This window comes from Rattus norvegicus, chromosome X (genome assembly GCF_021556685.1).
Source record: "Rattus norvegicus strain SHRSP/BbbUtx chromosome X, alternate assembly SHRSP_T2T, whole genome shotgun sequence".
Lineage (NCBI taxonomy): Eukaryota > Metazoa > Chordata > Mammalia > Rodentia > Muridae > Rattus > Rattus norvegicus.
The window spans coordinates 80,766,999-80,783,499 of record NC_141554.1 but is presented as its reverse complement, the minus strand read 5'-3'; the positions used below and the strand labels follow the sequence as shown (position 1 = coordinate 80,783,499).

General features: G+C 37.3%; 1 protein-coding gene and 2 pseudogenes across 3 annotated transcripts in view; 2 read left to right on the top strand and 1 right to left on the bottom strand.

The window, feature by feature from the left end:
• Tbx22 (T-box transcription factor 22) overlaps nucleotides 1–16,501 on the bottom strand; it is a 51,028-nt gene that overhangs the window by 22,148 nt on the left and 12,379 nt on the right. The window contains exon 2 of one of the 3 annotated variants that reach the window (NM_001434403.1): nucleotides 150–278. In NM_001434403.1, the coding sequence (NP_001421332.1) occupies nucleotides 150–189 (40 nt within the window). In that variant the 5' untranslated portion in view covers nucleotides 190–278. Of the gene's footprint in view, nucleotides 1–149; nucleotides 310–16,501 lie in introns of those variants that run through there. The other 2 variants (XM_087599411.1, XM_087599412.1) reach the window with 2 other exon arrangements.
• On the top strand, nucleotides 2,976–3,683 carry LOC147998277 (ornithine decarboxylase pseudogene; annotated as a pseudogene).
• Nucleotides 13,104–14,107, top strand: Foxn2-ps1 (forkhead box N2, pseudogene 1; annotated as a pseudogene).

Genomic DNA, 16,501 nt, shown 5'->3' with positions numbered 1-16,501 from the left:
GACACCAACACGTTTGACTTCAACTGAATCTTCCTAATTGGAAGGATGTGACTGATATCTAAAAGAAATGACAGAGGCTATGAGCACCACATTTGCAGAAGGTACCCAAAGAAAACCAACAGACTGGCCAGAAAGATGGGGGTATTTACCTGGCAGGCTAGAAGCAGCAGGAGGTATCTTTGTGTCCATGATGGAAATAGCAGATGAGTCTCAACCGGAGCTCTTCCACTTCAAGGATGGCCGCACTAGGTCTTCTGGGAGCCCAGAGGTCACTCAGCCTAGGGTTGGAGCACAAGTGAACTGACTGCACAAGAGAACTTGAAGTTTTTGCCAGCAGTGGGAGGGGCAAAACTTGTTACTTCCTAGAACGGACGCTGCTGAAACCTTCTTCAATGTAATTTCAACCTGCTTTGACTCAAGGTCAGCCATGAAAGCACAATAGCATGATTGTAACCTTCAGGACCTCGGGGGTGCTGGAGGGACCTCATCTTCTCTGTTTCTCTCTTTGGTTCCTTGTCTGTCTGAATCCTTGTCTGAGCTTTAGGTTGTCATACCTAATGGTTATGGTAAGGGAATGGGAAGGTGAAGGGAGTGCTTCGCAATGACTGAACAAATAGAACATGTGAATTGGCTTTAAAATGCAACATTCACATTTCTTTTTTTTCTCTTTTTTTCATCTTTATTAACTTGGGTATTTCTTATTTACATTTTGATTGTTATTCCTTTTCCCGCCAACATCCCCCTAACCCCTCCCCCTCCCCTTCTTTATGGGTGTTCCCCCCCCATTACCACCCTCCCCCCAACAATCCCATTCACTGGGGGTTCAGTCTTGGCAGAACCAAGGGCTTCCCCTTCCACTGGTGTTCTTATTAGGATATTCATTGCTACCTATGAGGTCAGAGTCCAGGGTCAGTCCATGTATAGTCTGGGTAGTGGCTTAGTCCCTGGAAGCTCTGGTTGGTTGACATTGTTGTACATATGGGGTCTCAAGCCCCTTCAAGCTCTTCCAGTCCTTTCTCTGATTCCTTCAACAGGGGTCCTGTTCTCAGTTCAGTGGTTTGCTGCTGGCATTTGCCTATGTACTTGCTGTATTCTGGATGTGTCTCTCAGGAGAGATCTACATCCGGTTCCTGTCGGCCTGCACTTCTTTGCTTCATTCATCTTGTCTAATTGGATGGCTGTATATGCATGGGCCACATGTGGGGCAGGCTCTGAACATTCACATTTCTATCCCAAACAGATGCATCTACGGTTGAAAGTCTCTTTCAAGACCCAACCAATAGCAGTTTAGCAACTTAACAGGTGAGACTCCACTCCACACACACCCTCATCCTCATTGCTAAGTAAAAAACTTAAACAGTGAGCCCAAGAAGGTGGTCTGGTAAGTCCCATGATCTGGACAGCGTGGATACTCTCAATATCTGTTTAGTCTTCCAGTCCCCAGAGTCACACATACAAATGATAACTTTGTCTTTTAATATATTTCAGACCATGACCATATTTTATTTTATTTTATTTTATTCTGTCAGGTTTATCATCTCTAGAATGCTCAGAGAGAATTGTAAAGGACTATGACCTTAATTGGAGTGATCCATAGTGACTTCAAAAATTTTATCCTTTACTTGGAGAGGTTCCCCAAGAAAACAAATTGTTGATTGGTATGGGTTAATTGGAACAAAGTTCGAATACTCTTCCTTTTATTTTTTTTTCTACTACCAGAGGCAACGTGCTGTCCAAGGAAAGAGAATAACTTCTGTTGTCTGGCATTTGGCTACAAAACAGTAACATCCAGTCCTTAAATGGGATCTAGTGACCAAAGGATGATTCACAGCTTTCTCAAAGTTAAGTTCCAAATTGTGAGGATGAGATGCATAAAAATCCTGTGAATAGATGCTCAAATTCTTGAAATTTCCAACAAATATTTGTAATCAACATCTTAAGAGGAGCGTGATAGTTTCTGACATAATTTTCTGGTGTTTTTTCTCTTTCCCAAGCAAAGTAGAAGAGGCACTTTGCTTCCTGCTTATGACTTTCCCTTGATTTTTTTTCAACTTTAAAATAGAAAATATCACTGTAAAGAAAGAAATTTCAGCTATTTTTCATAGGGAAATCATAAAAAAAGGTTTTTTGGTGTTATCACAATTTTTAAAATGTGTGTGCGTGTGTGTGCGTGTGCGTGTGTGTGTGTGTGTGTGTGTGTCTGTGTGTGTGTGTGTGTGTGTGTGTTGTGCGTGCATGAGTTTATGGGAATAAGGCATGAAGGGTGCAAGGGATAAAGGAATAACATGCCTGCCTATCCCTGATTTGAGAAGTATTTTGAGACATGAACAAATCTGTTTCTGGTCCTTGTTTCATGTCGGGAAATGTGTTTCCTGTCGTAATTGGAGCTATTCACTTTTGGTGATATTTAAAACGAGACCAGCTGAGTGGAGCTGATGTTTGGTTAACCATGAAGGAAATAGCTCTTGATCAGGAAGGCAATTACCAACCAGATCTGATCCCTTCCCAAGCAAAACAAAGAAATTTGTAACTCTTTTTCTTCTGTAAGAATGCACATGACAATTATTACGAATGAAATAGTTGTGTGTGTGTGTGTGTGTGTGTGTGTGTGTGTGTGTGTGTTAGCAATAAGCAATGGAGAGAGGTTGGGAGTCCCATCATAGAACAATTGTGGGAGTTTTTTTAATGTCTCTTTAGTGAGCATTCAAGGGGAGGACCATAGAGAAGTGCCTGCTGGTGGTGGGTTGCCAGCCTATGGAGCTGCAGAGGTTTATTAGTCCTGGAGTAACTTGAAAGAAAGCCAAACTCTTGCTTCCTCTGATGCCATTTGTGATGTCATAGTACTCCCTTTCAGGTCCTCATAACCAGGTAGTAGCTGATTGTTCAGTTTCAGCCTATAGGGTGAAGTGAATTCTACAGTGTGGAAGGAGCAGCCCAGCTCTGACGATGAAGATGAGTGAAATGAGCAAGCCTTCATGCACAATGTGAATGATGGAGTGTATGGATCATTTAACTGCATGCTTTATGATCATGCAAATGTGAAAGCCCTGCTGCAGAAGAGACCCAAGCCAGATGAGTATTACTCATCCAGCATCTGGGGACCAACATGTGATGACATTGATCGGATCATCGAGCGCTGTAGCCTGCCTGAAATGCATGTGGGTGATTGGATGCTGTTGAGACCATGGGTGCATACACTGTTGCTGCTGCTTCTACTTTCAGTGGGTTCCAGAGGCCAAACATCTACTATGTACTGTCACGGCCAATGTGTCAACTTATGAAGGAGATCCAGAGCCACAGATTCCCACCAGAAGTGGAGGAGCAAGATGTTGGCACTCTGCCCATGTCTTGTGCCCAGGAGAGCGAGATGGACCATGGACCATCACCCTGCAGCCTGTGCTTCTGCTAGTATCAATGTGCAGATGACATTCTTGTAGCTCTTACCAGCAAGTTTAGCTTGAATTAAGGCATTTGGGGGGGGCATTTAACTTAATCACTGCTAGTTTGGAATGTCTTTGTAAGAGTAGGGATGACCCCAATGCAGTATGGAAGGCTACGAGATGGGGGTCACACTTAATGCATTACTATGGAAATTTTGAATATTTTATATGGATTTTTATTCACTTTTCAGACCTGATAATAATGAGTGCCCCTCAGCGGCTGAGCAGGCATTTGTGTGACTTCTAGCAATAACTAAAAAGAAAGGACATTAATGTTCCAGTGAGCTAGCAATTTCTCCAGCTACCAGACCCTCAGAGAGATTATAAAGTAAGGGATGAGATAGCTTAGAGTTCAGAAAGTATGGAATCTTTACATTCTGCCATAATTTTATAGACCTCTCTTGCCTTAGGTCCTTTCAGTGATTCTTAAAAAGAGAAGCTGTGGGGGGCTGGAGAGATGGCTCAGTGGTTAAGAGCACTGACTGCTCTTCCAGAGGTCCTGAGTTCAATTCCCAGCAACCATATGGTGGCTCACAACCATCTGTAATGGGATCTGATGCCTTTTTCTTGTGTGTCTGAAGACAGCTACACTGTACTTATATATAATAAATAAATAAAGTTTTTAAAAAAGAAAGAAAGGGAAGCGCTCTAGGATTTGTTCCAACCATAGCTGCAGTCTCTCTTAACTGGCAGGAAACCTCCCTTACAAGATACTCTGGCCTCACCGTTTTGGTACTAACCCCTGAAGGCAAACCTGTGCAGCAGAGTAGGTAACTGGGTGATATAGAAAATTATCTGCCAAGAGCTTAGATTTAATGCTTTGGCTCTATAAAGGCTGGATCTTGATTCAGTGAATTAGTTTGGAGGGGTGGCTCTCTACTCCATACCTCACTCCAGGATGCATTTTGAAATTTTCAGAGATAATACTGCCATTCATGAGAGTGGTCAATTGCTCTCCACTCCCAACCCTAGGTAATAATGAAGCTCCTTCTAAGTGAACTGAGTCTTTTCTTTCTTATTTTTAACATTTTAATTGAATTTTTTGCACACAATATATTCTGATAGGTTTCCCCCTACCCTAATTCCTTCTAGAACCTCCCCACTTCTGTACCCAGCCTAGTTTATGTTCTTTCTAAAATTCAAACCAATACAACAATAAACAAAGAAACAAACAAACACACACACACACACACACACACACATTATAAAAACACAAAAGCACTCATTGATAAGTGGATATTAGCCCAAATGTTCGAATTACCCTAAATGCACAGAACACATGAAACTCAAGACAGATAATCAAAATGTGAATGCTTCACTCCTTCTTTAAAAGGGGAACAAGAATACCCTTGGCAGGGAATAGGGAGGCAAAGTTTAGAACAGAGGCATAAGGAACACCCATTCAGAGCCTGCCCCACATGTGGCCCATACATGTACAGCCACCAAACTAGATAAGATGGATGAAGCAAAGAAGTGCAGGCAGACAGGAGCCAGATGTAGATCTCTCCTGAGAGACACAGCCAGAATACAGCAAATACATAGGCGAATGCCATCATTAAACCACTGAACTGAGAACGGGACCCTTGCTGAAGAATTCAGAGAAAGGACTGAAAGAGCTTGAAGGGGCTTGAGACCCCATATGAACAGCAATGTCAACCAACCAGAGCTTCCAGGGACTAAGCCACTACCTAAAGACTATACATGGACTGACCCTGGGCTCCAACCTCATAGGTAGCAATGAATAGCCTAGTAAGGGCACCAGTTGAAGGGGGAGCCCTTGGTCCTGCCAAGACTGAACCCCCAGTGAATGTGATTGTTGTGGGGAGGGTGGTAATTGGGGGAGGATGGGGAGGGGAACACCCACATAGAAGGGGAAGGGGAGGGGTTTAGGGGGATGTTGGCCTGGAAACCAGGAAAAGAAGTAACAATCGAAATGTAAACAGGAAATACCCAAGTTAATAAAGATGGAAAAAGAAAAAAGAAAAAAGACCAGTGAAACCAGAAAGTGCTCTAAGAAAGAAAAGTGTGACAAGTCTAAAAAATACCATTCAGATTACTTTGTCCTAGTCAAGTACTCCTCGGCCTGGAGCTTGCTTTGAGGTATAGTTAATATATCCAGTGAATGGGAGAAATATATTTCTTTCTTTTGCAAGCATGTGTCAATGCATATGCTTCTTGGTTATCGGTAGGTGCCCATGGCCACCTGCCATTCTCAGTTCTGTGACCCTGTCTAGCTTGTACCTGTGTAGACCTTATGCATGTTGCCCTGTGAGTTCATATATGCATCAGTACTGTTTAGTCTTGAATACAATGTTCCCTTGGCTTCATTTATTATTTATGGCTCTTAGAATCCTTCTGCCTCCTTTTCCATAGAGATCACTGAGCCTTTAGTGGAGGGGGGCTTTGATAAAGACATACCGTTAAGAACTGAGTGCCCCAATGTCTCATTCTTTCTGCACATTGTCTAGTTATGGGTCTCTGTGCTAGTTGGCATTTATTGCAAGAAGAAGCTTCTCTGATGAAGGCCGAGAGACGTGCTTATCTATGGGTATAACAAACAGAATATCATTATCCATCGCTTGATGGCTGTGATGCTTTAGCAGAATAATAGTATTAGGTTTTAGCTAGGTTCATGACTTATCTTACCTAAGGTTCTTGGCCATTTTGCTAGTGTCAAGTATGAATTCCATCTCATGCGTCTTAAATCCAATCAGAAAGCTGTTACCCCATAGCAGTTGTATCACTCTACCCAGTAGAGATTGAAGGCATGCCATGATTGTAGATTTCAGTTCATATATGTATATTTTGGGAAGTTTCTATAGTAGTAGATGTCCATATGATTTTCAAATAGCCTTTAGTGTTTGGTGTCCCTTATTTCCTACTGTGTCCTTCTCTTCCATCCTCCTCATCATTTAATAGTCTTTAGTTTCTAACTGGACTGTTTTCACAGACTTCTTAGAAGCCAAAGAACACCTGTCTGTCCATGCTACTGATAAAGCTTCTGACGTATTGCTCAGTTTCCTACCAAATCCTGAAAGACCCTTAAATAAACGTGATCCATGAGATAACTTGGTTGTCGAGGATTTTATTTCATGAGAGGGCAACAACGCTTCAGATGCTTTTCCTCCCTAAGAAAATGCCAACCATACTTCTAAAGTGCAAGAGAATAGGCAGCTTCGCTTCATCACTCTTAAAAGAGAATGACAAAACAGATGATTGCTGGGAAAACAGAAGCTACACTTTCAGACATTTTTTCACCTAGTACAACTGTTTAATTATGTAATTTCAGTACTTACTTCTATCTTCAATAACACAAATACCTGATTCCAGGAGAAATTAATGTACCAGCCCAAAGAGATAAATGATAATCAGGCTGTATTTTGTACCTTTATTGTATTTGAATATATATCTTTATATATTATATTAAGTATAAATGTGTATGTATATATATATTTAATGATGTGTATGTACAAGGGTCTTTCAGGGTGTGTGTGTGTGTGTGTGTGTGTGTGTGTATGTGTGTGTGTGTGTGTGCGCGCCTGTGTATTAAAATGTTTCTTTCAGAAATTCAGCCCAGCGTATATACTTTATGATTGTAAAAAAATGTCTAAAGTTTACTAAATCACAAATATTTCAATCAACTCAACAAATTTTACTTATACAATATAAAATATATATTTATATAACACTAATGTATATGCATCATATGTATAAATATATATACACATATATATGTGTGTGTGTGTGTGTGTGTATGTGTGTGTGTGTATCTTTAAAGTGGCCCTTATTTCAAATACCAGCTAAATTAAATATTTGCAAAGGTTCCTTTGAAATCAAAAGCATTCATGAACCTTTTTTCCTGCAGTAAACTCTCACGAAGCACCACTTTGAGGAGACACAATAGACTTTTCTACTTCAGATCCTGAATGACACGGCCAACTGTTTAGCTTCGATGTTAATGTGATGTTGAAAACAGGGTCTTTTAATAGATGAGCTTTTTATGGTGATTTAAGTGTCTAATATTTCTAAAGTAAACTTTGTAAAGAATTAAATATTCCAATTTCTTTTCATCACTTCTAATTTTCAGCACCTAAGAAAATTTATTGAATTAATCCAAATATTTGTAACTCGATAAAATTTAGGCATTTTTTTATAATTATAAAATATGTATTCTGGGTTGAATTTTTAAGTAAAACATTTTAATAGTGATGTAAGTGTACTGTTATGCTAGTGGGTTTCTTTTTAATATTTCAAAGCTATGTCTACTTGATGAAAAACATGAATTGAAAAACGACTGATCTCCTGCATAGGGTCACCCCAGCAACTGAAGCAGACTAAACAGCACATCTAATTGATTGAGGAGAGTTTGGTGGCAAGGACAGTTGCCACAAATGACCTTAAAAGATAAAGGACCATTTATTTTAAGCAAAGAAGAATCGTAGGGATTTCAAAATACCAACAAATTAAAATGGAGGACATGCTTAAGTTCACAGAAGCTGGCTATATGGGGAAAGTTTTAGTTTATTGCTTGCATTGATGTCTCCCTTAACATATAAAGATTTTTTTAACAGAAGACGTTCTATGATAGTGTAAAGTATAGTGCTCTGAACAGTATGGTATATAAGGTTTTGTTTATTGTTTCCTATTTGTCCCCCTTAATAGTTTTGTTTGGTTGAGTTTGAATTCCATTTTAATGTACTTATTATTAGGTATATGTTTTCATCAAAAACAATAATGAAGTAAGAAAATGTATTACCACAATGACAATGTCATTCTTTAGCTACTTCTAAATTATTCAAAATTCTTAGTTCTTGATGACATACTTAAAATACAGATAGCAAATATGGTTATTAGTACAGTGACACTTAATTAAAAATTTAATAGTTATAAGAACTCCAGGATTATTTTTTGTTTTTCATTCATGAATAATTTTTTCCATTGTCCCTGCGAAAACACAGATGAGGTACCTTTATCTCTAGTGACATTATTTTAAATCCTGTCAAATGATGCTACATTTCGTTATTATAACACATTTCAAAAACATGGACAAAGATCAACCAAATCATTTGAATTTTCTATGGTGGAAGTAAAAGTCACCAAAAAATGCAAACGGGAATCCTATCATCAGGGAGCATTGTTGAAGAGGGTAAAGCTTTGCATGCTGTGCGGAAGGACCCTTTACAGCAAATTTGGAGAAGGTTTATGAGTTGTGGGTTGCTTTTGGAATTGTTTTGAATTTCCCAAAGTTAGTTTTATGTTATATATTAATTATCATGCATAATTTATTTTATTGAGATGGATCTATATTCCCTTAAGGAATGTTTTGATAGTGTATTATTATTTTTATAAGTTCAATGTAAGCACTATAGCATAGCTAAATTCAATTGGCAGGTAATTGGATGTTTCTGTGGTTGTGTTAATTATTTTGTGTTAATTATTTAATTCTTGCACAAACAAAAAGTGATATGTAATTTTCAGGTAACACTTCAGTTTGGCAATCAATTTTGTTTAATCTTTGTATCTGATGGTATAGTTTATGCTTTATAACATTCAATCTATCACTTTATGCATTGTTTAATGTAAGTTTGACACTGGATATTTCCTATTATAAAATATGCCACAATTAACCCACTCTACATTTGAGTAATAATAAGATAGAGTACAAAAATGTGAACACCTGACAAATTCTTAATTTCTCCTCTAGTACATCACAGTACCAGAGCTTTATAGGAAATTATAAAAATAAGTGGTGGTCTTCTTCAGTCCTTCAACAGGCAATAGCTAGCACTAACATTAAAGCATATTATTTAAGAGAATTGGATTTAGAATAGGTCAGAAGTTTGAATTTACTACTCATTTTCTTCAGCTACTCAGAGCCCCAATTTACTTATTTATTAAATATAGAAAATAACACTTCTTATCCTATAGGTATCCTATGGGAATGAGATGGTGTATGCTTGCCACTTAACTAACTAATTGAATGCTCATTTGTAGCCACCTCTACGATAGTAGTTATTATTGAAATATGTTCGATAATTTAAAGACAATTCTTGAGATAAAATGGTTAGAAATAACTATTGTTTTCAAACTTAATATTTGATTTCTTTCTGTCATTTCTAGCACAAGCGTATCCAAGTTGAAAATAAAAAGAAATGTTTTAACTTTGAATAAATCTACCTTAGTTAAAAATGAAATTCAGTTTAATTGTGAACTCTGGTTTTCTTACTTAAACATGTTAAAATTGTTTAGTTTAAAAAATTTTCTCTATAGCCTTGACCTGTAACCGAATCTGAGGGATTCTCTTGACCAATGATTAAGGAGAGAGGACCCAGCCGACTGTGGGTGGTCCACCACTGGGAAGATTGTTTCGACTTCTCTTTTTTTCCCTTCATATCAGGATGGAAAAAGCCATAATGAACAAGCCAGAAAGCAGCATTCTTTAATGGTCTCTGCTTCAGTTCCTGCCTCAAGGTTCCTACCTTGAGATCCTGACTTGACTTCCCTCAGTGACAGACTGTGATTAGGAGTTGTAAGCTAAAATAAATCTGTCCCTCCCTACGTTGCTTTGGTTATGGCCTTTATCATAGTAATAGAAAGCAAACTAGAAAACAAATCATCTACTCAGAGACTTTAGATTATTTCAAATGTTTACTGACACAGACATAACAACTTTGAATAGATTTCTTAAACCCAACGGTAGCCATCACTACCTACTGTTGCTTTCACTTTCTCCTCCTGTCCACCCTTGTGAAGTTTTCCTAAAGATTCAGCTTCGGTTTTGTCACCACTCAATGAGCTGTTTTCACGTTAAAGTTAATGGCAGGCAAGGCAAAAGGATCAAATTCCATTGATAAGTTCAGATTCATCTGATCAATATAATGGGAAGGAAATTCTCTGATTACTAATTATAATTAAAACAGTCCCAGTTTCCTGGCAAGTAATTTTCTTCCTGTAGTCATCTTTTATGTTGTTTTGTTTGAAATTTCTGACAGAAAAGAACTAAACACGCACTTAAGAACAAGGAAAATCATGTCACAAGTGGGTTAATGATAAAAAAGCATGTTTTCTAGAAGTATATTGTACTCTTATGTAATTTCAAAACTTAAATTTCTTGAATTATAATATCTTGGATTTTAGGGACACTCTTATTAAATATTGTAATTTTATTTTCACTTGGCATGCTCAAGAGCTGTTAATAACATATTTCAAAAAACAAGGTTTTTAATACTGAATACAGATAAATTTAAGAGATTTGATAACAGAGAAAGTTAAAATATATTCACCAAGATAGATTTTTATTTCCCAAAGACTCAGTAACTAATTTTCATTTATCTTTGAAGGAAAATTATCAGAGCTATATTAGTTTTAATATTATCTATTAAAATTTGGCTGAGGTTTGCGGTATCTAATTTTCCATTTCTCTTCATATTTCCATAGCACATAGTCAGGCCCAGCATAGTTTGATTTTTCATGTTGGTGGGTTGCTATGATACAGTTGTGGCTTGACAATAGTTATTCACTTGGCATTTCAATATTTATGTAGCAGATCTTCATGTAACCATATCAATAAAGCACTATGACTATGATCTGAAACTTAGAATTATTTTCCTAAGATTGGTTTAAAAAATTATAAAAAGGTGCCATAACAAAATTTTATTAAAATATTGAATTTTTATTTCTTACTTCAGAACTCATCATTGTTAGGCTTCGTAGGTGCAGATAAATCAGAACACTTGAAACGTGAATGAATTTCATTTGCCATCATAGACTTGAAACTTGAATGAATTTCATTTGCCATCATAGACTTGAAACTTGAATGAATTTCGTTTGCCATCATAGACACTGAGGTACTGCTTTTTGCCAGTTTCTTGTATGCTCAGGGGAATTACCTCAGCTTCAGTAGGTAAAGATTTTCTTCCTTCCACAGTAATGTTGGCTACTGTGCTCCAGTTGTGTATCGGGATATTTAACCGTACCTTGAAAGAGATGGATTTATTTTTCTGTAAAAGTATATTTGTCCCCTGATAAATATATAACAATAATTATATTTAGATTATTGTCATTAGAAAATAAAAATCTTGAAGTTCAACAAAAAGCCATTGTTATAAGTAGATATTTTTAGTGCATACTTTCAAAATATGTTCAAACTAGACACAAAAAAAATTCTGTTAATTAGAGTAGATATGGAGATATAGTGAAATGAAGTAATTATAAATAATTAAAATACATATTATTGAAGATTTGACAAAATACTCTGAAATTAATAAATCACAAAAGTATGGTGTTATATATAACCTAATTTTTAATTTCTATATTTTCTTAAATATTTATGACTCAAAGTCAACTTTGTTTATAAAAAGTCATTTTCTACTTAATATTTTGTTTACTAATTGAGATAAAACCTCTGATGAGATCCCTACTGCTATTTAAAACTCAGATCACATTTTAAACATGCACCATTATCAGTGAAAGAAGAAATAAAGCTAAATGAATTTGTGATAATAAATTTAGTAGAAATTCTGTATAGGAAATGTAACAGGAGCTTGTGTTTGAAGTACAGACCCAAAATTGAAGGCTTGGCTCATAGCTCACTAACATGTACTAGGTTTGAAAACCCTGTCACTTTCAAAAACACACTTAAGATGCTTCACCAAAGACAGTTTTGGCTGTTTAGCTTCAATTATTTCATATTACCAAATCAAATCATTAAAACATTTTAAAGACCTATCTTTCATTTCAAAATATCTCAAAGATTAAGTAAACACTGACAAAATATCTAGTAGCTTATTCTGATTATTGTGAGATAATTTTCCTCTGTGTTCTCAAATGTCACGTGCTTAAGCATAGCTTTCATTTCATCTTTGAGTTTACTTTCTTCTAATGAACTTTTATGAACTTTGGACGTCTTATTTATATAAAATGTATGCTTAAGTGCAGAATTGTGACTCCTACAAAGCGAGATTAAATCTGAAGTGAACTCTACCCTAAAAGCCAGCAAAATCCATATGATAATGTACATAAAATGAAAACACAATTTTGAATATTTCTAGGCTTTCCTTTCTATTTTAGTTAATATCTTTTAACTGTGACATATTATGATGGAACTGTTTTTAGTAAATTTTAGTTCTTCCTGTCTTTTCATGTTTTACGATGATTCTTTCCTGAACTCTCAAGGTTTTACTTTGTATCTCTGATGTTATTTCCAACTATTATTTGCATCCTTTTGGAGTAATTATGATTGTTTGGATAATAAATTCTCACTTATTTACTATAGATTTATTCATTGAAATTTACAGATAACTGATGCTTATTTTAAGACACGGTTCCTCTCATTTTAGGTTGTTTTACAGAGATGAATTCTGTCATTCTTGGAGTTCTGTATGTTGTGACATGACTTCTACTCATCAGATTTATTCTTATTGATAGACATGAAAATACAAGTGCTATATGTCTTCTCCTAGTAACAAAACTACAAAAGTAAAAGCAAAAATGTCACCTCTAAATCTTCGAAGTGGAAAAGAATATTTAAAATTGTTAGAGTGTGTGGGTGTCCCAGAGGTGGCTGCTGGGAGCCACAGGAACAGCTGGGGTGCTTTGCCATATTGTGTCTGGCCTGGCCCGGCCCTCGCCTCCTCTTCACTGAGGCTGAGCTGAAATAAATAAATGGGTCCAGTAATTGGAATGACTCCAGATAAGAGATCTGAGACCTCGGGAGCTGAGAAGGTTGAAGGACTGAGTCAGATTTACAAAATGGGAAGTGTGCCTGAAGCTGGGGATGCTGCTAGGCCAAAGGCCACTTTAGTGGGCAGTGACTCAGCAGATGACGAACTAAGAAACTTGAACTGGCTTGATGAGAGTAGTAATCTAACAAACCTCAGACTTGGCAGCGAAGGCCTTCCAGTGGTTAATCTGTTGTGACATAGGGGGAGATGATATGCCATCTTTTGGACCACTGGGCTACCAGAAGCCAGAAAAATAATCAGCATCTTCTAAGCCCCCCTACTCCTTTAGTCTTCTCATTTATATGGCTATTGAACACTCACCAAATAAATGTTTGCCTGTCAAAGAAATTTACAAGTGAATTCTGGATCGCTTCTCATACTTTGCCACTGCACCTACAGGCTGGAAGAATTCTGCTCAGCATAATCTATCCCTGATAAATATTTTCAGAAAGTGGAAAGAAGTCATGGCAAGGTTAATGGAAAAGGCTCCTTATCATGATGTGTTGATCCAGAGATTTTAGCCCAATCTTATGCAGGCCTTGAAGAAGAAACCTTTACCCTATCCAAAAGTGTTTATCACCTCACTACTTATGCTCTGTTCACAAGCAAAGTTAAGTGCAAACTCTTAAAGAATCTGATATTGGTGCTGCCACCGCAACAATACTTTTAAGTACTTCAATAGAACAAGACATTTTAGAATGTGAGAAGCCTTTGCCTGTTAATACATCAGTGTAGAAAAAGAGGAGTTATGGCAGCATGTTCAGTGCCCCCAGTGCTGTGCAACTGCAGGAGAGCCATTCTCAAGCCTCCAGCATCAATTCAAAAGCAGACCATAATTACAGTGTCAGCAGTGTGGCAGCCCAGCGTTGCACATCCAGGGCTAGCATGGGAAATGGGGAATCTCTTGTCTCACCTTGTTTTCAGTTACTCTGTGTTGCAGCATAAGCATGGCCATGCGTGCATTGGAAAGATCCTAGATGCCTAGAAGGTTCTCTGGTCTGTAGAAAATGTAACAGTTGTAAGGATTGGGAAAGGCCATTTGGGGATGTGGCTCACCCCAAGACTAATTCCTCCTGAAATAGTATCTTTGAAATGTTTTAACCTCACAGTTAATGTATAGCCTCACTGGGGCCTTTACCCTTTCCCTGAGTACTCTGGAAGTGTTTAAGATTTAGCTGCTGTCTTTGTTATGTAAAAATTGTCTACTGAGAGGATGCAGCCAGGGTGTGTCATGGAGTAACATTCATCTTGCCACACTTGTACAGAAAGAGAATCTTGCATTTGTTTTCTAAATGTAGCATAATGAAGAAATATTATGATATCATAAGTAAAGGAGATCATCGAAGGCAAAACTTTCCAAGTTTTGTATAATTAAAATTAAGTGTATGATGAATTAGATTTAAAACATTGTTAAATGTTCCTACTAAGGAAAATATAGAGATAAATATCTTCAGGGATTTCAAAATACATATAAAAATTGGATCTTACACAAAACTTTTTGAGAAAGCAATGTAATACGTATATGTGCCATTAATCCACGCTAAAAGGATTTATATTACTAGTTCAAAAGTTCTTTGACTGAGATATTTTAAGTATTGGAACAAAATTGCTTATATGAGACAGTTTTCATATCACTTATAGCTTGACTATAGTATTTAGAACAGGGATACTAGTGTGTGTGTGAGTGTGTGTGTTTGTGTGTGTGTGTTTGTATTTTAAATAGTGAGAAAAACTTTGGGAAAGTTTAGTGTTATTTCATAATACATTTTATTCTAGACAGACAGTGACCTTTGAATTTTCCTCAGTATATATATGCATATACACACTTGCTGTATGCACACATATACGGGCTCAGGTTATTTTCTTGCTTTCAAATTTTTTAATGACTATAAAGCATCTTCTTGGACTTTTTAAAGAGACAAATGCTTTTATTTTTACTTCTAATTTTTTTCTGGGAAATACTGTCAAATAAGAAGAAAAACAAAAGCATGTTTCTTAATTGACAAACACTCAAGCTATACCAGTATTGATATACTCCTGTTTCCATGTTAGTTGTAATTTAATCGGAGAGTCAAATTAATGGAATTGGTACTGCTAAATTATAGACATTTTTCTCTTATTGATAATGCAGGATGAGGAATTTGGAATTATTCTGATTCATAAGTGTTATCGCTCACAAAACAGTTAAATAAAGTTAGTTTTTACTGCAGACAGTGAATAAAACACCAAACAGAAGTGTGGCCTTAGTGTGGTACAAGTCTTGAAGTGATGGTGGAATTCAATTGATAGCACGCAATTGTGCACCTAATCACCATGCCCTTCTAAAAGGGCCCTTCATAGTGTCACTGCATTCTGTTCTGAAGTGCTCCAACAGCAGTATTTCTCTTATGTCCCTGGGCAGTGGGCAAGCTGTTCTTCAAATGGAGAAAAATGATCTTAAGTAGGAGGAAAGAGTTGTTCTCAGCTTAAAAAAAAAAAAAAGACCTCTTCAGACTTCAGAATTCATGTTTAGGCAGTAACTTAAATTCCTTTCCTGTAGGGAGCCATTCTGAGCTATACAGTCACAAAGGATGTGGGGAGCGGGTGTGGAGGCAGTCCCAAGATGGCACCAGGGACTGCAGCTAAGTCTCATGACTAGCACCCGACTTCCTCACACACCTGAAACTAGCCACATCCATTGTGAGAGCTGCGCAGGCGCACCATGACGCAAGATCAGGCCATGTGACGTGGACCTATGAACTGAGATTACACAGTCTGGACTGAGAGGCGGAGTTGAGGGAGGATATAAGGGAGTGTGCTAGGGGGCTGGAGGGAGAAAGGAAAGAAAATTGAGATTGTTGTTAGCATGCAGAAAGAAAGGTTCCTGAATAAACTGCTTTGAGAAGAACGCTGTGGTGTCGCTCCTTTCTGTGGGACAGAGACAGAGGCGACACTTTTCCCTCCTTCAATGGCCTCTTATTTAAAGCAGCAGTCATTAGCAAGGATGATACGTACCTGTGCACTTACGACTAACAAGCAGAGTTCCCTAACAATTTCACTTATAGGATTCAGTGTCTCACTTTTCATTTGCTGCTGTGTCCAGGCATCAATCTCCAGGGGAGAACCTTTGTGTTTTTGCCCCTTATGATATTTTGGAGAATATACTTCTGTTTGGTGTGCTCAGCTTGAAGCATGGCTTGGAACCATCCAGTTGAGGAAGTCTTCCTGAATTTTATGAGCTAGAAATTCCCAGTAAATAACAAGCTTTGTGTAATAAAGACAGCTTAGCAATCCAGGGACAACATATATGTTTCCATAATTTAAAACTGGTTTTAGCTAAGGTATATTTTGTCTTACATC